This window comes from Electrona antarctica (assembly GCF_951216825.1).
Source record: "Electrona antarctica genome assembly, chromosome: 1".
In the NCBI taxonomy this organism is placed as follows: Eukaryota; Metazoa; Chordata; class Actinopteri; order Myctophiformes; family Myctophidae; genus Electrona; species Electrona antarctica.
Genome location: NC_136806.1, coordinates 49,637,042 through 49,661,236, shown reverse-complemented (window position 1 = coordinate 49,661,236; position 24,195 = coordinate 49,637,042). Strand labels below are relative to the sequence as shown.

Below are 24,195 nucleotides of genomic sequence, written 5' to 3'. Positions count from 1 at the left end.
CTCACTCATCCTGACTCATCTGAAAAGTTTCAGATTTTGTCTGTATCCGTCTGCATGTGAACCCGTACATTGTGTTGTACGGGGGACAAAAGGCTCCCAAAGAGAGGCATACTCCAACACTGAGAATAGCCTATATAATAGGCCTACTCTGTGATATGGCATTTTGTGTCGACTCGCCGTGTGTCCGTGGAAACTCGACAAACCCGTTGTAGAAACGGCATGCACACGGTATGTCTAGCAGCTGGGAAGTGCTATTGCCTATTCAGAATCATCGGCGGCTTGAGATTGCAGTGTTTGCATTGATCCTTCCCACAGCAGGCTAATATTGACATGTGCAGCGCGTCGTAATCTAGCAGGCTATACTCACTGGGCTTTTTTAATTTAACGGTCAGAGCAAGTTTGATCAACATTGGCCCGATCCGCCCACATGGTCCAATTAATCGGAGTTCAGATCACTTCCCATCCCCACCACCATCTTTGGGACAATTGAGACTCTCTCTCTCTCTCTCTCTCCTTCACCATGCACTCTCCCCCTGCCCCCCCCCCTCTCTCTCTCTCCTTCCCCACTCTCCCCCTGCCCCCCTCTCTTCTCTCTCTCTCTCTCTCCTTCCCCCCTCTCCCCCTACCCCCCCTCTCCCCCTACCCCCCCTCTCTCTCCCTACCCCCCCCCCCCCCTCTCTCTCTCCCCCCCCCCCTCTCTCTCTCTCTCTCTCTCTCCCTACCCCCCCTCTCTCTCTCTCTCTCTCTCTCTCTCTCTCGCCCTCGCTCTCCTCGCTCGCTCTGCTTTGCTTTGCTTGCGTTCAGTTGTGAAAAAAGAAAGCTGCAGCTGAGTCTTTCGGGCTGCACCTCAATGAAGCTAATTGGCGCACTGTGAGCGACCATCATCAACCCAGCGGATTTCCACCGTCCACGGTCTGCATGCATATGAGTGTCCTGCTTAGACAGTCCCTTTGCTTTGAAGGAGTTTAATAGACAGGTCGCGGAGGAGAAAAAAAAATGGCACAGAGCGTGGTCTTGTTTCTGCTCTGGCTTTTTGGCAGATCGTTCGCGGCATTTCCCAATCAGATAAACATAGGTAAGTGTTTCTCCACGTATACACAACGTATACTTTTATACAACGTATACGTGTTGCGTTCGGTGCATTTAAAAATGTTTAAAATATCAACATTCATTAAAAAAAAAAAGAAGAAAAAAAAGAAGCATCGAGCCCTGCAGAGAGAGAACGCTATCCGGAGCGCGGAGCTATGCCATACTGATAGAGAGACTTATGATGGTCTGTTATTGTCGCAAAGACGCACCGCGCGACTCCTCGAAACTATTTATCCAGACCATGTGTGCAATGCAGTAGGCCTATCATTTTAATGCCTGTCTAGAACAACTGCAACGCGTCATAAGTGCACATATTTATAGAAAACATAAAGGACGCGAGCAGCAGCTCGCCTCCTCCACCTCTCAACAACACTTTCACAGTTGTATGCATTGAGTCCGTTTCTAAACTGTATCGGGGGTCGCTGTATCGCCTTATAAGCGATTCTCAGCCTACAATGTAGGCTATAGACCGTCACAAGTCGATTTAAGTGCTGGCTTAATAGATACTTAAGTTGTTACACGCTACACGCAAGACCCAATAAACAGTCAATTAATGTATTTTTTATTTTTTATTTATTTTTTTGTCTTTCAGGGGGTCTCTTCATGCGCTCTACGGTGCAGGAGCACAGTGCTTTCAGGTTCGCTGTCCAACTCTACAACACCAACCAGAACACCACGGAGAAACCCTTCCACCTGACCTACAATGTTGACAACCTCGAGTCATCCAACAGCTTCTCAGTCACCCATGCGTGTAAGTGCAGTTGCTATTTTAGTCATCTCCACACAGAACTCCACACATGTGCAGAGTGGGCAAGAATTATTCATGTCAAACTAGCACAGAAACCTCACCAAAGGATCACGTAGCCTGCGGCTGATAGAGCCAAATGAATAAAAAGCCATGTCCAACTGGAATAGGCCTGCTTCGTCCGTTCCCACTCCATGTGAAGTCCCCACTTCACAATCGTGACTGCTTCTAACATTTAACACATGCTCTTCCAGTTGGCATGATTTTCAGTTTATTTTCCCTTTCTTTACATCCTTGGCCTACTTGGCTCAATCTGCTCTGTTTTGTTTATTCAAGCTGGGTATAGTGTAATGCAAATACAATAAAGGTCCAATTGCTTAGTCGTTGATCAACTCTCTACTGTAAGAAGTGTTTTGCCAAAGCAACATGGACCCAACGACACCATCTGAGAGATGTCAGCTCCAGAGACGAGAGTTCCATGGCATAAAAAAAAAAAAACAAGTTACCTTGGCAACGCGGTGAACGCATCGAATGCCATGACACAGTCTTTTTGAAAACGCTTGGCCCTTCGAAAAAGAAAACATAACCAATTACACAAGCACTGTGTCAAGGACTCCGGTGTGGGAGGCTGCTTTCATGTTGCTGTGCTGCAGAACAGAGGGAGGCTGCTAAGGCACCGCATTGTACGGCTGAAAGAAACTGCTGCTTTTTCTTTATCTTTTACACTACTTTGATCACATGGAAAAATCCATTGCTCACGCTTTGGCCTTAACATCACCATAACTGATTAATATGCTGTCTGCGCCTCGCTCACCACCAGTAGCACTTGGGACTGTGCGTGCGTGCGTGCATGCGTGCGTGTGTGTGTGCATGTGCAGTCCTATTAGACTGGGTTACCATTCATCCCAGCATGCAGTACCAGTGTCCCTCTGAGCTACCGTTTGATCTGTGTTGGATGCAGCGAATGACCTCTTTTTTATAGCGTTATACTCCCCTCGGTCTCATTTGCTCGGGATCAGCACAAACACAATGGACAAAAAGGAGCGAGGGGGAAAGGCGGGCTGAGGACGATACCGTCGTGCTGTGATGTCACGAGAGACGGTGAGAGCAGATTGGCCGGGGCGGCCCAGTCGATCTCCTTAATTTTCGCAGATAGCAGACTTCCTGTCTGAGTAGTGCGATGTGACTCAGTCAGTGTGTGTCTGTGTGTGTGTGTCAGTGTGTGTGTGTGTGTGTTCCCGCTGTGGTGTGGTCACTGTGGTCACAGCTGTCCCGGTGGTGCTCCTCTGCACGGTGCCACATAACCCACTGAGACCTAAGGCCGTAGATTCTACAAAATGTCTTCTAAATGACGTTTTTCTGAAAAATCTATGTTTCTATATCAGTTGTTCTCAAACTAGTTCATGTCAATGACCCCAAACATTATACTGTATGTATTTGGTCGCAGACCCCCATCTCAAATTATTTGGTTCCAGGGACTCCTCCCAGAAGCAAAGATAAGAGTTAAAAACGTTTGCCGTGAAAGAATATATATATTCAAAGATTTGCGCCACATTTCTATGCTTGTAGTTTTTCAACAGCTAAAAGTTTTAAAAAATAAAGGTTAAAGTGGTTAAAAGCTATAACAGATGCGTTCTAGGTCTTAATGCGATAACAGAGAGAGCTGTCTGATCCCCGTGCGCTCTGTCCGTCCTCTGACTCCCCCTGTGCTGCTACACAGCATCTCCCCCTTGGTCTGCAGAGTCAGCTCATTAGCACCCAGCCCTCATAGCACCTCACCGTGCTGTCATTGGGCGAAAGGGGGAGGGAGGAAGGCAAGGGAAAAAAATCCATAGCTCCCCGAGCAGCGGCAGCAAATGAGTTGCCGGTGCTCAGACCTGCAGAGGAGGAGGTGGGCCTCGTCTGCCTGTACTGACCGACCGACCGACTAGACCGGCCGGCCGACCGACCGACCGGGGGAGAGGAGATGAAGTAGGGGGTGTATCGCACGCATGCAGAGCCGCCCGCTTATGCCCGAAACGCAGACATCGTCTGCGGGAAACAATAAGCAAATGAGTGAAATAAATAATAGATAACGGTACGTGCAATTTCACGCGTGTTGAAGAGGAAAAGGCGAGCATAAGAGAAAAGAGACTAGATATCGGAATCTAATTAAATTCCATGGGCAGACGCAGCTTTAGCAAATGGAAGGGAGGGTGGGGGGGGCTCCTGTGAGAGCCCTGGCCCCGTTTCTGGCTTCTTTTTTTCCCCCTAGCTTCTGTTGTCTTAGCGTCTCCGTCAAGAACTGTCTCTGAACCGCCTTAAACATACAACATTAGAAGGCTGTGAGCCTTTAATGATGCTGCTGACATGCTAATGCTCAGTGGGGAAATTTAATGGCGTTGAGTGGTGCGAAGAGTGTAGCTGTAGCGTGTTGTTAAATACACTATCATCACAGTGATCGGTGAGAGAACCTCTTTTCCTTTTGATGTTAATGATAATGTGTCTGTTTGCGACTTCAGTTGCGATGTTTAGAACCCCCCCTCCTCCCACCCCGTATGCCCACTAACCTCATCATGGTCTAGTACAAATGATGCGAGCTCCGCCTCACTCTCAAGCTTCTGAATTCTCCTCCTATGTTTGTTCTTTTTTTTTTCTCCATGCGAATGGGTTCTCAACCTTTTTTTTTTCTCATTTCAAGAACCCCCAGTTTGATATGCATTAGGCCACAGGCGCCCATTTGTTATGATTTTATTTTATCTCTGGGACCCCAATCTACACTCGAATTATGTTTTGTAAAATCGTCAGTGGTTATTTCACTCTGAGAGTGTATACATGGAACCAAATGTATCCATAATGTTGCGTTCACACGGGCAGCAGACGCAAAGACGCAGTCTACCATTTATTGTCAATGGAAGCCAGCGACGTGCAGCTACGAAGCAAATCCGACGCTTGTAGCTGCTGCAGAAGCTACAACAGCTGCAAATACACTGTAGCTTTGCATCTTTGAATCTTTTCCATCTACCCGTTTGAACGCACCGTAATGGTCCATTTGGTTCCGTTTGTTCACACTCTGTGTTTTGCGGGCCTATGACTCAAGGGTCCCTGGGGCTGTCCACAGAGAAACAGTGCCATATCCAACTCCTTCTTCGTTTAGGCCTTAGTAACCACTGAACATTTGCGTCTATGCAAGCCTTAGTGCTGTACTCTTAACCCATTCAGGCCTGACGTCGAAAAAATAATTTTCGGAAAGATTTGAGGCACATTTTAACGATTTTTCAAAAATAGCAGATCTACAAGTTCATAGCGCGCCACTCGGTGGCGCGCTATGAGCTTGTAGATCTGCTATTTTTCAATAGCTAAATTATAACATTATGTTTAAAACACCAAAAGGGGTTCCCGCCCAAAATGGGTTAATGGTTAATGTGGTTAAACGCTAACGTGACATGGATGCGTTCCAGGTCTCAATGGGTTAAGTGAATGTGCAGTCACTTTGAATAGTTCATGTGTGACTGACTTTGTTTTAACAACAGAGATGAAAACAACCTCGGGTATAATGCAGCATTTACATTTCAGTTGTTCTGGATTTTTCCTCTCAGATACCGATTACAATACTTGAACTTGCATACTGGTGAATTCAGAACAGCGATCAGATACCAGCGTCGACTGTTGTGTATGTAACCTACTGCTAACCCTATATGGATGTGATATGATTGCTATCGATGTATGGCCTTGCTCGGGCTCAATGCTTTGTTAAACAACAAACAAATACATACAGTACGACATACAGAGAATGAGTGACTTGCATTTTGCTTGCTCTGACTAGCGTTACACTCCTCTGCTAGCACTATACGTGTTGTAATGTAAATGAGCTAACACCCGATAAAATTGGTCTACTGTACCAACACATTTTCACAAAGTATAGTGACTATTTGGGGAGAAAGATCACAGGGCTGCAATATCTGACGATTAGGAGTGGGCATACTGTGATCCTAGTTTACTGAGGCACTACACCGTTTACCTTGGTTATTGTAAAGTCGCTCTGGCTAATCATGTCTGCTAAATTTCTAAATTAGCCAAGTACAGTAAATGAGGAGCCATCATTTATAGTGCTACAAATGACACCCAAAACAGTGGGTGGAACAGCAAGCCATGTGGCTCACTGTGTTAAGATAGCTCCACATTCCCAAGACAGAGGGTATATTTCTATTACTTTTTGCCTGTCACAGTAAATGGTTGTTTTTGGTTCCTGTGAGGTTAGGCATATTTTTTTTATGAGGTTATGGTTAGGTTTAGCCATAGCTTTGTCAACCTGCAACCTGTCATGTTGACAGTTGGGTCTAATGATGAGTCTATGACTGTAAAATGTGATGCCTTGGGAGTGAGAACGGGTTGACTGTACATGATTTTGAATCAGTAGATAGTGTCTTGTACTTGTACGATACCTGATATTGGTATCAGTATCAGAACAACTCTAATTTGAGCGTATGAACACAGTGTTGTATTTCTCCCACAGAAGCCTTGGTATGATTACTATCAATGATGGCCTTTCCCTGATATATTTCTGAAAAGTTATGTATAGGCTACGCTACAGTACTGGCTGTGTAGTTATCTTTTGTTCTTCTGAATTGTACCGATTACCTGCCGCAGTGTTCCTATAAAACCATCTTACTTATCATCACCGATGCAAAGTGTCCCCTACAATGTGACAGTTATCACACCTTGCTGGACCATGGAACAGTGTCCCCTACAATGTGACAGTTATCACACCTTGCTGGACCATGGAACAGAGCCCCTACAATGTGACAGTTATCACACCTTGCTGGACCATGGAACAGTGTCCCCTACAATGTGACAGTTATCACACCTTGCTGGACCATGGAACAGAGCCCCTACAATGTGACAGTTATCACACCTTTCCGGACCATGGAACAGAGCCCCTACAATGTGACAGTTATCACACCTTGCTGGACCATGGAACAGAGCCCCTACAATGTGACAGTTATCACACCTTTCCGGACCATGGAACAGAGCCCCTACAATGTGACAGTTATCACACCTTGCTGGACCATGGAACAGAGCCCCTACAATGTGACAGTTATCACACCTTGCTGGACCATGGAACAGAGCCCCTACAATGTGACAGTTATCACACCTTGCTGGACCATGGAACAGTGTCCCCTACAATGTGACAGTTATCACACCTTGCTGGACCATGGAACAGAGCCCCTACAATGTGACAGTTATCACACCTTGCTGGACCATGGAACAGAGCCCCTACAATGTGACAGTTATCACACCTTTCCGGACCATGGAACAGAGCCCCTACAATGTGACAGTTATCACACCTTGCTGGACCATGGAACAGAGCCCCTACAATGTGACAGTTATCACACCTTGCTGGACCATGGAACAGAGCCCCTACAATGTGACAGTTATCACACCTTGCTGGACCATGGAACAGAGAATGACAAACATATCCTTGTGAACATGATGTGCCATCATGTAAGATCTGAGGCATCGTCTTCCAAGGCAGTGTCCTGGGAATCAAATGGGAGACGGCTCACGCTGCGTTCACAACAGTCTGTGAACAGCCATTGTTTTCTAGAAATGTAGTGAGCAAAATGGAGAAGAGCATTAATATTAACCACTTCAACCCTGCACTATGCTTCTGTATAAGTCAAATAGCCTACATGCTTCTGCTAAAACCCTTAAACTCTTAATATGCTTAAACTGCCCTAAAATATACATTGACCGTGGCCCTCCTCAAGGGTGTACTGTACACACTTGGTCACCTCCTTTTTCCACCTTTTCACCTAATCTGCTCACAGAAAACGGACGATCTAAAAGCTCACAATGCACAATGCGTTGTGAGGTTGTAGATGCTATTTGCAGCCCCTATTTTCCCCGATTAGAGGATATTTTTCTGCCGAATGTTTGACAAACCCAGAATAGCGATGCTATAGGGTTCATGTGGTTAAATAACATTCATCTGCTGCCGTCCCGGCCTGTACGCGGGGCTTTGCTCCCTGTCATCTAAGACCACTCGTCTGTTGTGGAAGTGTGAGACGTGACAGCCATGCTGTCACAAGTATTTGGCAGACATTCAGATGTCCTTCGTCATCAGTATAGCCGTTCCCAGATGACGTAGTCCTCTGTCAGCATTAGGACTCATGTATATTTGTGTTGATGGATGCTAGTCGGAAATTATGTCATGTGGCAGCCAAGTCTATGGACTTTTAATGTTTATCTTTTATCCCAAAAATCACACTCATGTGAAGTGAGGGGCGCTCTTATCATCATACATCATCATACATCAAATTACTCAGCCAACCAACACACATTGGTCAGCCAATCAAATCATCACTATGGGGTACACACATTGCTCAGCCAATCAAATCACCGCTATGGGGTACACACAAACACACAAACTGGAGGAGGCTCCACTTATGACAGCTCTTCCGTTGGCCCAGACTGTATGATGAAGCATTTGGAAATTGCGGAGGCAACAGTCTGGTAACGCGAGACTATGTGGTGCCCCTCACTTCACCCGAGAGTGATTTTTATGATCACATACAAGAGGAATTTGAATTGTGTATCTTTTGATATATACAGCTTTTTGCTGTATGGTGAAAAAGATTTGCTGTATGTTGACAAATTAATTCATGAAGTATATTATTTTTTTATTGGATGATGTACAACAACAAGAGCACTTCACACGGGTGAGATTTCTTTCTCCTATCTCCAGCTTTTAGTGTGTGCAACACAAACTTTGTCCGACTCCTAACACAAACATTAAGTGCAATTGACAATGAATGGACAATTGTGAGTGTTTGTTTGTGTAAACACAACATTGAAGACGAAGGTGAGGACGCAAATTCTGATTGGCCGAAATGAGATGATGTATGATGATGATGAGAGCGCCCCTCACTTCAAACAGTTTGTATTATTTTTTGGCTTGTGATTGGCTGATCACCCCATAGCGATGATTTGATTGGCTGAGCAAAGTACATATTGAAGATAAAAGTGAGGGTAGAAAAGTGAAGATGCCAAAAGTGATTGGCCGGAATGACATTTGTAATGATTGGCTGAGCACGGAATGTGATGTATATGGTGTAGGGCATTAACGAGTTGAGATTTTTCCAAGTCGACTTGTCGGACAGTAAAGTCGAAGTTGAGTCGATGCATTGTTTTATGACGGGGGTGGGGTGGGTGCGCACGCTCAAATACGGAGCATGTCAAACAAAGCACTGCGCACACAGTGGCCTCTCCAATATGGCACAGTATGTATCATCAATATGGCAAAGCGCTGATTATCAAAACATAAAAATGTAATAGTAAATACTAAACAGTGCAGGCACACACGCAAGTGTGCGTCGCACACTGTGACACTGGTACACAGACCAGAAAAGAGAATACAACAGTAGAGGGGGCATAATTGGCACACAGCGCAACGCAGTACAGCAGCCCGACCTTCAGAACACAATAGAAGACATAGGTCTATATTAACATCATTAGCACATGATTAGCACATCATCAGAATACAATCTGCTATTACCTTCCACGTTCACGTCGTGAACCTTCTCCTCCTCCTCCTCCTCCTCGATAACGTTCTCATGTTAGTTTCTTACTTATTTTCTGAGCCATGTAAAGCTAAACCAGAAACGGCACGGATGCAGCCTCGGAAACCCAGACGTTTTATTTCCAGCACGGAGGTGGGGGGGATATAGTTTAGGGATAAAGTTTGCGCGCTTCCATCTGTTACTTCTCTGACACAGTGCATGATGCAGTTCAACTTCGGTGGGACATCGACCGCGCTGAGAGCCACACACAGCTGCAGTTAGGTTGTTAATTAAGGGCGCGTTCTGAATGCAATGCAAACTAATAGGCGAGTGCGCTCCGGTGCGGTATGGAGAGGGAAAGAATGACTTATGTCCGTCCGTGACAATAATCAATCCTACAGTTTGAATTCTGTACACACGCACACATAGAGCAAAACATATAACATGGGGAAATCAATTAGATCAAAATATTATTTTTTTTACTTTAGACTTCTCCTAATTTGAACTTTTGTTAACACCATGGAGGCCCGGGTCGGAGATCTCCGTCAAGTTCAAGGTCATGGTCAAGTGCCCAAGCCGGAGATTGATAAATAGGACGGAGATTAATGATATCAAAACCGATCGCTTCGCTCCACAGCCTAGGAGCGCTTGTTACCCAATCTGATGACGTGTCAAACAGTGACACGTCATCGGAAATGTTCCCTGCCTGTTTAGCGGACGAAAACGAAAATCTTAAAACGTTCATAACTCCCGATCTAAATCATCTGTCTAATTCTGAAAAAAGATCCTGTGTTAGACGGCGCTCCGCGGTCCAGTCGCTAGTCGCGATAGATTTATTCTTACCTCCCGTTGTTGTCGATCGACTCTAGAGTGGTGTGGCTATTGTTAGCTGCTACACAGACATGCACAACAACTTCCGGTGCACCGGTAAAAGTGGTCTGGGCGCTATAAATGATGGGCACATGGATTAAATAGGTCCGGGCAAGCAAGGCGTTAATGAAATCGATGCATCGATTTTTTTTTTATGAATGCCCTAATATGGTGATGTATGATGATAAGAGCGCCCCTGACTTCACACAAGTGTGATTTTTGTTTAGAAAATGGGCCTTTATGACAGCCTGGGGCTCGTTTCACGAAACTTGGATTAGAGATTAAACCAGGATTTAACAGATCTGTTTTAATATATCCTGGATCAGCGATTAACCGGTTTCATGAAAGCTGGTTAATCTTCCCAGATTAATTTTGCCAGTTAACCTGGATATGTTGAGGCTTGATTCGGTTTCATGAAAGCAATGCCACACTAGTTACCAACCATGGAAACTAATGCTCCGGACCAGGCCAGGTTTAACCTAATCCTGATGTCTTTACTGTTCATTAAGAAGTCAATCTGATCACAAACCAATGATTTTTTCCACACTTATTCAATTATTATGGGTTTATGTTGCCTTATTTTTATTGGTCTAATTGGACTAATTTAAGCATATACAAAAAAAATCAAATAACCAAAATATAGGCTGCACAACCTCATACCTCAACCTTATATTATATTATAATATTTTTGTAAAAGTGAAAACTACTAAATATTACCATTACTCATTTCACCCACTATTGAACCCATGCCATGACCCACGGTTCACAAGTCTGGCCCCTGTCTGGGCAACAACCCCCTTCCCCAAATGTAGCCGGGGAAGGTAGGGAGCTATGGCCAAATATCACAATGCTACAATATTATTATGCTTACAATATTAAGATTTCTGTTACATTTATTATGACGATTTCATTGAAGTTTTAAGCTAAGAGTAGTGGTAAAATGTAGACTGTTTTTGGGGTAGTTAATCATTCAGTCTATCCACTATTGAGAATATTTTCTCTCTTTAATTACAGCAGCAGTATTTATTTTAGAAGCTTAAGTCCTTGTATCAGTAAGTCTGCAATAGATTAGTAAAGATACTAAGATATACAGAAGGGGGGCCACTGGGCGAAAAACCCAAGAATCCCTAGAAATCGTTGCCCGAATATTACCAGATATGATTCAAATACGGTGATATCCATATGGATACTCTCCGGATTCTTGACATATACTCTCGTAATGGATTTCATGTTCGGAGAATATCAAAACTCCAGAATGGGACCAATTTTATTCTTCTAGAATATGGAGATAGTTTTATCCAGGATACATGTCATATCCAATGTCAAGATATGACTACTATGAATATCCTAAGTCCTAACCCCAGTTGTATCTTTTGTCAGAATATGACCTGTCGTCATATCCTAAGTCCTAAAACCAGTTGTATCTGTTGTCAGAATATGACCTGTCGTCATATCCTAAATCCAAACACCAGTTGTATCTTTTGTCAGAATATGACCTTTCGTCATATCCTAAATCCAAACACCAGTTGTATCTTTTGTCAGAATATGACCTGTCGTCATATCCTAAGTCCTAAAACCAGTTGTATCTGTTGTCAGAATATGACCTGTCGTCATATCCTAAGTCCTAAAACCAGTTGTATCTGTTGTCAGAATATGACCTGTCGTCATATCCTAAATCCAAACACCAGTTGTATCTTTTGTCAGAATATGACCTGTCGTCATATCCTAAGTCCTAAAACCAGTTGTATCTTTTGTCAGAATATGACCTGTCGTCATATCCTAAGTCCTAAAACCAGTTGTATCTTTTGTCAGAATATGACCTGTCGTCATATCCTAAGTCCTAAAACCAGTTGTATCTGTTGTCAGAATATGACCTGTCGTCATATCCTAAATCCAAACACCAGTTGTATCTTTTGTCAGAATATGACCTGTCGTCATATCCTAAGTCCTAAAACCAGTTGTATCTGTTGTCAGAATATGACCTGTCGTCATATCCTAAATCCAAACACCAGTTGTATCTTTTGTCAGAATATGACCTGTCGTCATATCCTAAGTCCTAAAACCAGTTGTATCTTTTGTCAGAATATGACCTGTCGTCATATCCTAAGTCCTAAAACCAGTTGTATCTTTTGTCAGAATATGACCTGTCGTCATATCCTAAATCCAAACACCAGTTGTATCTTTTGTCAGAATATGACCTGTCGTCATATCCTAAATCCAAACACCAGTTGTATCTTTTGTCAGAATATGACCTGTCGTCATATCCTAAATCCTAAAACCAGTTGTATCTTTTGTCAGAATATGACCTGTCGTCATATCCTAAATCCAAACACCAGTTGTATCTTTTGTCAGAATATGACCTGTCGTCATATCCTAAATCCAAACACCAGTTGTATCTTTTGTCAGAATATGACCTGTCGTCATATCCTAAATCCTAAAACCAGTTGTATCTTTTGTCAGAATATGACCTGTCGTCATATCCTAAATCCAAACACCAGTTGTATCTTTTGTCAGAATATGACCTGTCTTCATATCCTAAATCCTAAAACCAGTTGTATCTTTTGTCAGAATATGACCTCGTCATATCCTAAATCCTAAAACCAGTTGTATCTTTTGTCAGAATATGACCTGTCGTCATATCCTAAATCCAAACACCAGTTGTATCTTTTGTCAGAATATGACCTGTCGTCATATCCTAAATCCAAACACCAGTTGTATCTTGTCAGAATATGACCTGTATATTTCAGTATACCATTCATGGCCCATATCATGATGACCCACTATACAAGGACAGATCAGTGTACCCAAAACTTTATACTAGGCCCAGTTCTTTTTTCCCCTCTACACCAAATGTCTCATCCAAAAAGGCTACCTACTTTGAATATAAACATTAAGCTAAAAACAATTTACAAAACAAAAATCACTTCAGCGCAAACAAACATTTATTTAGCAACCTCAAAACAGGGGCCATGCCTCCAAAAGATACGGATCACTGCAATGTGAAAGCATTGAATACAGTTGAATGAAGTGTACTCAGATACGGATTGCTGCAATGTGAAAGCATTGAATACAGTTGAATGAAGTGTACTCAGATACGGATTGCTGCAATGTGAAAGCATTGAATACAGTACTCAGATACGGATCACTGCAATGTGAAAGCATTGAATACAGTTGTAATGAAGTGTACTCAGATACGGATCACTGCAATGTGAAAGCATTGCATACAGTTGAATGAAGTGTACTGGGATACGGATCGCTGCATTGTGAAAGCATTGAATACAGTTGAATGAAGTGTACTCGGGTGCGGCAGAATCAAGGCTAGTGGGGACCAGGCAACGTGTATTCTGGAATCATTCGAGCATGGGGGTACTTTTTTACAAAATTTGATAGTGATTTATTTTGTTATTATTTACTATAGTCCTACTAGACCCCACGATATTATATCTGGCCACAAAAGATCACAGGATCTACTGAATGTGAAGGTATAGCCTACTGGGAGGAAGCCACACTGTGTGTCATGTACGTTTGACACATTCAGTAGATCCTGTGATCTTTTGTGGCCAGATGTAATTTCTTGGAGTCTAGTAAGACTATAGTAAATAATAAAAAAATAAATCGCTATAAAAATGTGAAAAAATACATATTTAGCCCCATGTCAGCTAAAATCCCTAAAATGAAAAAGAGCAGCAAATGGAAAAAAAATTACATTAATCTTTTACTTTCTCTAATAACCTAAAACATGAACCTAGGTTGAAAAAGTCACTCTAGAAACAATACAATGAAGGTTTAAACATTTAGATAAATGTTAAAACAAAAAAAGGCAGCTTGACAACAAAGTATTGTAGCCAGGACATGGTCTCACAGTTTGTCTGAACAGGACAAGAACAAGAACACACAGGATGGCGCACAGACGACGGGAGTCAGGGTGAGGAGCAGATGAGGGGAAACCACTCTCACACGCGTGAATTCCGTTTGTGTCAGAGCATAGGCATGGCTGAGGCATGGTAACGCCCCGCCTGCCTGTGATTGGTCTACCGACACTGCAGGCGGGGCGTTACCATGCCTATGCTCGGACACAAACGGAATTCATGCCTCTCACACTCACGCACTCACACTCCTCCAGTCCCTTCCGCTTCACCCTCCAGGGCCTCTTTTATGTACAGACGTTTGAGGGTAAAGAGTCCAGAATGAACCCTCATGCGGGTCTCCTTGGGCTCCACACCCCTCTGGAGCAGGGGGGGATCTCAGGGTAAAGAGTCCAGAATGAACCCTCATGCGGGTCTCCCTGGGCTCCACACCCCTCTGGAGCAGGGGGGGGGGGTCTCAGGGTAAAGAGTCCAGACTGAACCCTCATGCGGGTCTCCTTGGGCTCCACACCCCTCTGGAGCAGGGGGGGGGATCTCAGGGTAAAGAGTCCAGAATGAACCCTCATGCGGGTCCTTGGGCTCCACACCCCGCCAACTGTTGTAGGCATATGAAATTAAATTGGAGAAAAAGGGGGTAAATTAAGTGGTTACTCAATGAAAATAAAAAGTACTCGTATCGGTACTCGGTATTGGCGAGTACTAACAATTAAGTACTTTTACTCAGTCTGAAAGAAATTGGGACAACGCTATTATGTCATTGGCAACTACACACATCTCCAAACATTCTACCCCTTTGTGTATGACCCCTCTGCTTCATGTCCTGCAGCAGATTTCTCTGTAATGACCACCTCACTGTTATATCCCTTGGCTTAAATAAACCAGTAAGACACCTAAGAGGCGGATGTGTGCACTTGTTGACGGTAGACTGCTGGGTGAGCACTGGCGCTTTGGCATGGAAGGGTCAGATCAACAAGGAATGAATTCTGTACTGGCCATATAGCCTAATAGTCCGGCAGCCGACAGGCTTCTTTAGTTTAAAATTAACATCCTATGGCATGCAAAAATGTCAAACTTTCCTTTTGCTTTAAGTAGCATGCGACATGTCAAACTAGGGGGTTTATTATTCTGAATCCATTCCAAGCATTAGTTTTGCACAAAAAACACTCCTTGGGCTAAAAGCAGCCATAGCCACTAGCCCAAATGTGCCCAAAATGTGCTGACCTCAAACTAATGCTTGGAATGGATTCAGAATCATGAAAACCCCATAGTTTGACATGTCACATGCTACTTAAAGCATAAAGATCATTTTTGACATTTCTGCCTGCCATAGGATGTTAATGGTAGGGTCACAAGAAACCCCTATAAAAAAAATTGCCCAATAGTGACAGCCGGTCAGCAGTATATAGACAATATTTTAGGCCAATAAAAAAAAAAGTATACCAAATTTCCCACCCCATAGCCATAACCGTGGCTGCCGGACTATAAGGAGCATGTCTTGAGTGTACAGTGTTTGATGATGTCAGATCAACATATGGAATGTCAGAACAGGTCAGCTCCATATATGGAGATCTAAGGGTGGTAGCGGGGACATTCTCTTGTGTACAGGGTTTGATAGGCCTTAATTCAGGCCTGTTGAACTCTAGTTGCCGGGCGCAGCTGCACTAATAACTTTGGGGCAGGCCCGTCTAGAGTTTAAATGGACAGGTATCAGTCAAAAGGGAGACATCAGGTTCTGACATTTCACATGTCAGTAAGAGCAGGTCAATAGCTCACCCGATCCCTCCGGCTAGTGAGAGCCTTCCTCCTCTTCACATCCTCCAATGTCCCGGCCAGCTCAATTCGTGTGGTTGTCTTGAGGCTTTCAAAAGCCCTGTTACAGGCTTCTAGTGAATGACAACACAAATACCACATTATGATCTCTAAATGTATTATATTAAGGCATCTCAAAAGGATGGTGATAGAAATTAGCAGACAAAATGTAAACTGTCAAACTAAATGGGGGTACTCTGACGAGCTAGCTATAGAGACAGGGAGACCCCTATTATTTAGCAAACACTACAGACATGATTACCATTTGAATAGAAAACCCACCTATTTAACAAAAAAATAACACAAATCACACCAATATTACATTTGTCAATATTTGGTCATTGTGCCATCTGTTATTTTTAACCGTATCAAATCAACACTAATCTACAATTTAGGCATTTAGCACACTTTATCAAGAGCGATTTACAGTAAGCAAGGTAAACATACATAGAATGCAGAGACAGTGAACTGGGTAGGGTCACAGCCATACATTTATACAAGGGTTTCTAGAGTTGTACTGTTGGGGGGGGGGGGGGGGGGGGGGGCTCTGTTGAAGATAAATAGGTAGATTAAGTACATACAGACAGCTCTTGGGGAATCTTTTGGCTGGCAGGAGGAGGCGTTTGCAGGATGGATGCCTCCATCCTGTCCAGCCTCTGTCACCCCTGAAAAGCTCTCCTTGACGGTGCTGGACAACTCCTTGACGGCATCCACCCTTCTGGTGAGCTGTGTTACCGCTCTACAAATGTGAGGGGAAATAAATAAGTTAGGATTGAATTACTGTTATTATTACAAGTTTATGTTCTGTGTTTCATTTTCCAACAAAATCACAATAACCTTGGTCAATAGGTAGCAGTGCAGGACCACAGGTCATAGCTGGGTCTCTTCGGGGTGTAGTGTCTTAAGCGCATGCGTGTTCCCTCATAACCGAGAGGACATGTGAAAGAAAGCCACCAGGATAATGCACCGAATAACACGTGCGTGCGTGGCCAAAATTCTTACCATATTCAAGATCACGCCCCAGTCATGGTCCGAAAGAAACTGGATCATGGTAGACACCCTAGGATTCACACCAAGTCGTGATTTGTTTTGCTTTCCACTTTAGTGCCTTTCTCTGGGTTGATCAAGAACATGCATCTGCAGACACACAAGGACAATGAAGAAAATCTTTAGATTATAATACAGCCATGTAAAGAAAATAAACTAATGTAGATTATATAAAGCAATTAAAAAATAATAAAGACTGGAGGGTGGTGTATGTGTGTCTATGAAATGCGTACTGAATGTTTAAGCTTACTTGTTTTAAAAGCCCATATTCGAAGATCATGTTACTCAAAGGTTCCTGGTCTTTGGTCGTCTTCTCCACCATCTGGGTTGACCTGATAAAATAGAATTTCAAATTATTAATGTGTGTATATCTAAGTACTGTGTGTGTGTGTGTGTGTGTGTATATCTAAGTACTGTGTGTGTGTGTGTGTGTGTGTCCACGCACGCACACTCGCCGCGTGCGTGCGTGGACACGGTAAGATTCATGCGTGGACACTATGAATCTTACCATAATCAACAATCTCACTACTCATGGTCCGAGAGTGAATCAAGGTATACCTAGGATTCACAACTATAGATACGATGTGCTCTCCTTCTCTGGGTTGATGGAGAACAGACACCTGCGGAAATAGAATAAAAACAGTATTATATATATATATATATATATATATATATATATATATATATATTATATATATATATATTATAAAACAAAGAAAAATATATTTTTAATTGAAGATGTTCATTTAAGGCAACTTCTAATGGAAAAGATTTAGATTAGGCAGTGCTACTTTCTTTTAGTGCAGGCTAAAGCAAACACAAAAATACACACCTCTCCAGAAACCCCAGGGTTGATGCCAGCGCTGATGGGTAGACGTTTTGCAGAAAACAGGACTCTCTGAATAAGAAACTAACAAAATAATAAAACAAGCATCATTAAGATTTTAAAACTGCTCATCACCATCAACATAAATGTATTGTATTTCAGGTTGAGGGAAATACAAGTTCAGCTGCATACAGTTGTGTTCTTCCTGCTTAGTTCTGCTTAGTTGCTTAGTCTGCTTAGTTCTTCCTAAGCAGGAACTCACATTCATAATTTCACCACAATCTTCCTGAATTCCCATTTGATGTTTCTCCGGTGTCCAAAGACTGCAACAGTTCCTCTGGGAAGTTGTGCCATGGTGCTATGAAGGTCTACACCCAATCAGGGCGTTGGAGCTGCAGGACCTTAGCCAACTTTTATTTCTGCCATTTCTGGAATTAAGGAAAAGTTACACCAGTTTTCAAAAGCAAAAATGGGCACACACACATATACACACACATACACACATCCCTTTGAGAAAACCTTAGCATAAAAAAAAGAAAAACATGAATACATGTCTGTAAACTCATTGGAAACTACAGATCACTGCAATTACTGGGATACATATCCTACATACACTCTCAAACATTCACTGACACCAACCAGACCTACCAACGGAGATTGTATTAACGGCAACACCAGTTTTGTATTTTGGCTACATAAAACACAGGCGCAAAGACTGCATAAGTATATAACACAAACACACTTTCAATAACAACATGGATAACCAGGCCTGTCAGCGATGATCATGCCAATAATGACCTGCTACTAAGAGCAGAGGGAATTGAACACATTCAACTGACCACAACATTGCAAGAACTTTGTTTTGAGAAAACTTTTTTTTCATTTTCAAATTGGATGCCATAGCTTTTCTTGGCCTGAATGAAGGGATATGACAGACCATCTTATAACATTTTCATCACTGCATTTTCCACTAAAGAACAGTCACAGACTCACATAACTTTTTATATATATAATTTCTATTTGACACCATAACTGGAAACTCCTTATTTTTTTCCCACTGGAAGCACCAATCCAACAAGTTGACTGCACAACAGATTTGACCTTGACAAAGGCCATTCAGTTATTTTCTTCTTGTTTTTCCTACTTTTCTATACTTTATCCTTCCCTCGCACCATGTGTTGCCTTAGGCCAGATGACCACCACAATCATCATAATGTGGTACCATTTTGATTTTGTCCATATCTCCCCTTAACTGTTAAGACACTATCCAATACCTTCCATAACACAAAAGGTCTCATGGAAGATTTGTGCCAATCCTATGCTTTCATGGTGCATCATTTGATGTCACAATATCATCAGCAACTGGTTGACACTCTGGAAACTTTCAAGCAATCACTAATAAACAAGGTGATAAAATATGAAATACTATTAGAAACTAACTAACTACTATAATATTTGCAATCGGAGGGGTAACCCAGTTAAAAATGGTAACCAAACATGTCAATGATCAGTCAGTCAGATCAGTATAAAGAATATGATGTCACTTCCTGAACTGCCACTCCCCTCACTGTGTCAGTCACTGAAGGCAGCATTCAGTGTTTGGTTGCAGCATGCTGCGTTGGCAATGTTGCTGCTTTGTACTCCACCTAAACTTCACATTATACTCAGCGGTGAGTACAATTTATGAAATCCAGTGCAACTGTGCTCTATATAAAGGTTAATTTGATTATTTTACACTTCCCTATCGACCATCAGTGATGTAAATAGGTTTTGAAATGTCAATATGGTCTTCCAGAAGCACACAAGAAAGAACCCTATACAAAACCGCCACTAGACCTATTATCAGTATGCATCTAAAGTAACTCCAAATTACTGTACTGTCCTTGTATGTAACTCATCTGTACATTTAGAACTCATGGCAAAAGTGTGCAGTGTCAAAGTGTGCAGTGACACAGAGATCCTTCCAACCGCTTTTCTCTGAATTCCTGAATTTTATCAAAAATATTTCATGCACGAAAACAAATTCTACATTATCTAAGCACATGTTAACACGCACCAGGCTATAGGACATATCAGCTATATACAGTAGTACCTCAAAGACAAGCTAAAACAAAATGTGCTGGAGACAGTAAGTGACTATCGGATCTACAAGCTCACAATTCCATGCATTGAGCTTGTAGATCAGCTATTTTTTATTTGGCCCATGTTTGACCAGTTTATATGATGGTTTCTTGATTACTTTTGATGTAGTCTTTCCTTAAATTGTCACTGTATTACTGTCATCTGGGGACCCCGAAAAAATCAGACGGACCGGTTGAGAACCACTGCACTAACAATACTGTACATTCCTCTTTTTAATTGAAAGCAATGAAATTGCCAGAAATGCTCTCATAGTGCTATCTGGCATACAAAAATCTGTTACATAATCATGTGCACAACTGCAGTGCTAATTAGTCCATTAGTTATATTGAAAACAGCCACTGAGCGAAAAACCCAAGAATCCTTTGCCCGAATATGGTGATATCCTCCATATGGATACTTTCCGAATTCTTGAAATATACTCTTGTAATAGATTTCATGTTGGGAGAATATCAAACTCCAGCCATTGGACCAATTTTATTCTTGTTGCTGAACAAACACTCTATAGCAATGATTACTGTCACAATATAGAGCTACTTAAACTGTTACTGAACAAACACAGACTATACCAATGATTATCACAATATAGAGCTATGACTTATTTCAACCAAAGAAAATCCTCTACACTACCTTTAATTAAGCAACATATTTTAAGTCTTTTCAAACGTGGCTCTGCAGCCAAATAGCCTACTTTTGGTTTGACATGAAAACATTGACAAAGGCAAACATTGACAAAGGCTGAAAACACTACAGTATGAAGTGCAAATGTAGCTGCAAACCAATAAATAAAAGCTTAGCATTACCTGTAATATCCATTCCATGCTACAGCTTCTGTGTGTGTCTTCTGTGTGTGGCTCCTCTCTGTTCAAAGGACAGCGTGTGCTCTTTCATGAGCCAATGGCTGCATGCCACGTCACTGCCTAAACGTCACAGCCAATCAGATTTCGTCTTTTCAAAAACGCGGTGCACTATGGGTGAACTGAAGAGCTGCAATGCATTGTGGGATGTGTAGTTGATCTTTTAAGTGCTTTCCATTAACACTCCTTATGTCACGTTTCTTCAGCAACTACAATGATGAATGCCTGATTTCTTTCACTTTCATTCACAATATAATATAATAATACAGATTGTTTGGGCCTTAAACTGATTATTTTCTTACAACCTGTCAATTAATGTATGTTGTCTGTATTGACTGTATGATGCAGTTTAAAAAAAAAACTTATTTCAAGCAGTTTTTTTGTGTTTGATATTAAATTATATGGTTATTATCAGGTGGGTTACACTCAGCAGTGGTTCTGGGGAGTTCCAGTTGTTCGGGGACCACCAGTGGTCCTTATAGGGGTTCCAGGTGGCCCCCAGCTAAATGATGGAGAGTTGGTTAAACCAAATGGACCCTTATAGATCTACGTAAAATTAAAAATGAAAGTTATGAGACCAATAACTGGTGCCTGGCACCCTCAGTTGCAAATTCTGCACCCTCATAGTTTAAATTTAAAAATTAGATTGACATTTGACAATTGACATTTTTATTTGCCGGCCTCAGTCATTTAATCCTGGAGCCAAGCATGGTGCGCGCGTGTGTCTGTGTGTGTGTGTGTGTGTGTGTGTGTGTATGTGATTGTAAAATCCATAATCTTTTCAAATGTGTGATAATGTGTGTGGGTGCCGCTACTACACACATTGGAAAGATTTAGCATAGACAACCAAGTATTAAAGAAGGTCTTTCCCCCTCCGTAAGGTTGCAAGATACCATCCTGGAATTTATACCCTCACATCAGTAAGCAGGAACTGGGGATGGCAATGACGGACCTGAAAGTCTGACGTGGCATATGCATGTCAAACTGGGGGTCCTTGAAAAAGGACAGACAGACAGACAGACAGTCTGTCTGTCTTTCTGTCTCGCTGTCTATCTCACTGTCTGTCTCGCTGATAGATAGATAGATAGATAGATAGATAGATAGATAGATAGATAGATAGATCAAACCCCTCTGGGCAGGTGGGAGACTGGCATGTTATATTATGATGGTGCCATTTACCAAAACACAGACAGGCACCATGCACATTTTGTAGGTGCCTGTGAATTATTTTGTAGTCCACTTCCAACTTTGTGTGGTCGATCATACGTCGATCTAACTACAGACAAATGAGCTGCAATGTTTTGGGAAGAATGTCCTGGAACACAGTTGAAAGATGAATTAATGCCAAGTGAAGTCATGTGAATCCTCAATGCCATTTGGGTCATGGTGTCATGACCTCCCGCTTTGCCCTCCACAAACGGCGAGGGAACTGTGCAGTTCACGTCATTTGACCAGTACAGTCCTCCTAATACCCTTTCACTTGCCATTCTTTATTATTTTTTAATAGAAACCCTTAAATGCTGCACCAGCTGACCTTTCTGAAATTTGTCTATATAGCAACTCTAGTCAGCTTTTGGTCATCATTTCTCACCAGCTTTGTTTAAACAGTAATTGACTAGAATGGTTATACATATGGAGATATTATTAACTGAAGTCGCACACACACACACACACGCACGCGCGCGCACACACACACACACACACACACACACACACACACACACACACACACACACACACACACACACACACACACACACACACACACACACACACACACACACACACACACAGTCAGACTTGCCTGATCAACAAAAGGTCCTTGGCATCCTTCAAATATGAAAAATGTGTCCTGCCTGAAAAAAAAGGATTTTTTAAAAATATTTAAAGGATTTATAATGCCAAAAAGGTCGCTTCAAAGCCTCTTGGGTGAATGTTGACCTTTAGGAGTGTCCTATGTCTTCTCGTTCGTCTCGGCCAGCCGATCGAAGATCTTTTTTCCGTTTGTCTCTACGATTTTTTGGGAATTTACTATTGATTTTAAGGACAGAAGGCCGCAAATGTTGAATCGGCTTAGTCCGAATGTCGTGTCTATTCCTTGATCGTGGACGCTTAGAAGTGTCGGAGAGACACGAGACCCATTTCATCGGATTTGGCATCCTTCAAATATGAAAAATGTGTCCTGCCTGAAAAAAAAGGATTTTTTTTTAATATTTAAAGGATTTATAATGCCAAAAAGGTCGCTTCAAAGCCTCTTGGGTGAATGTTGGCCTTTAGGAGTGTCCGTTTGGGAGGAGACCTATGTCTTCTCGTTCGTCTCGGCCAGCCGATCGAAGATCTTTTTTCCGTTTGTCTCTACGATTTTTTGGGAATCTACTATTGATTTTAAGGACAGAAGGCCGCAAATGTTGAATCGGCTTAGTCCGAATGTCGTGTCTATTCCTTGATCGTGGACGCTTAGAAGTGTCGGAGAGACACGAGACCCATTTCATCGGATTTGGCATCCTTCAAATATGAAAAATGTGTCCTGCCTGAAAAAAAAGGATTTTTTTTTAAAATATTTAAAGGATTTATAATGCCAAAAAGGTCACTTCAAAGCCTCTTGGGTGAATGTTGACCTTTAGGAGTGTCCGTTTGGGAGGAGACCTATGTTTTCTCGTCCGTCTCGGCCAGCCGATCGAAGATCTTTTTTCCGTTTGTCTCTACGATTTTTTGGGAATTTACTATTGATTTTAAGGACAGAAGGCCGCAAATGTTGAATCGGCTTAGTCCGAATGTCGTGTCTATTCCTTGATCGTGGACGCTTAGAAGTGTCGGAGAGACACGAGACCCATTTCATCGGATTTGGCATCCTTCAAATATGAAAAATGTGTCCTGCCTGAAAAAAAAGGATTTTTTAAAAATATTTAAACGATTTATAATGCCCAAAGGTCGCTTCAAAGTCTTGGGTGACTGTTGACCTTTAGGAGTGTCCGTTTGGGAGGAGACCTATATGTTTTCTCGTTCGTCTCGGCCAGCCGAATTGTATGCGCATAGCCTACTGTACAGATTAGGCAAGCAGGGCTCAGAGCATTATTGGTTCACAGTCCCTGATGGCTCATTGAAGTCAGTCAGAAGGAGATATTTTAAAATATGTCCCCTGCATGCTCATGGATGACTAAGACCCCTACACATTCTGTATCCGGCCGGTTGACAGGTCACTAAAGTCATGCCTGTGTGCCGTAAACCCCTTCAAACTGTTGAAGAGCTTCTACAGTTGGTGAAGAAGCCTGCATGTATGGGGGGGCTGAGGTGGACTCGGGAAACCTTGATGTTTAAATCCTCAGGCCTCTGAGCATTATGGGCTCCCATGAGTCCCCGATTATATATTGCTCATTCAAGTCAGGCACAATACATAATGTAATTA

General features: G+C 42.4%; 1 protein-coding gene and 1 long non-coding RNA gene across 6 annotated transcripts in view; one reads left to right on the top strand and one right to left on the bottom strand.

Moving 5' to 3' along the window:
• The first annotated feature begins 936 nt into the window (after positions 1-936).
• Positions 937-24,195, top strand: part of gria3b (glutamate receptor, ionotropic, AMPA 3b) — a 194,901-nt gene continuing 171,642 nt past the window's right edge. For all 5 annotated transcript variants that reach the window (XR_013789992.1, XM_079501011.1, XM_079501013.1 and 2 more), the window contains exons 1-2: positions 937-1,075; positions 1,682-1,840. Coding sequence is in view for 4 of the 5 variants with exons in the window: in XM_079501011.1 (XP_079357137.1) it covers positions 997-1,075; positions 1,682-1,840 (238 nt within the window). In the remaining variant the exon portion in view is untranslated. The remainder of the gene's footprint in view (positions 1,076-1,681; positions 1,841-24,195) is intronic.
• Positions 15,895-20,785, bottom strand: LOC306930925. Its single transcript, XR_013790937.1, has 8 exons — positions 20,736-20,785; positions 18,056-18,221; positions 17,800-17,877; positions 17,476-17,587; positions 17,218-17,299; positions 16,923-17,057; positions 16,502-16,659; positions 15,895-15,994 (listed from the first exon to the last, which is right to left on the bottom strand). It is a non-coding gene; the product is annotated as an uncharacterized lncRNA (long non-coding RNA).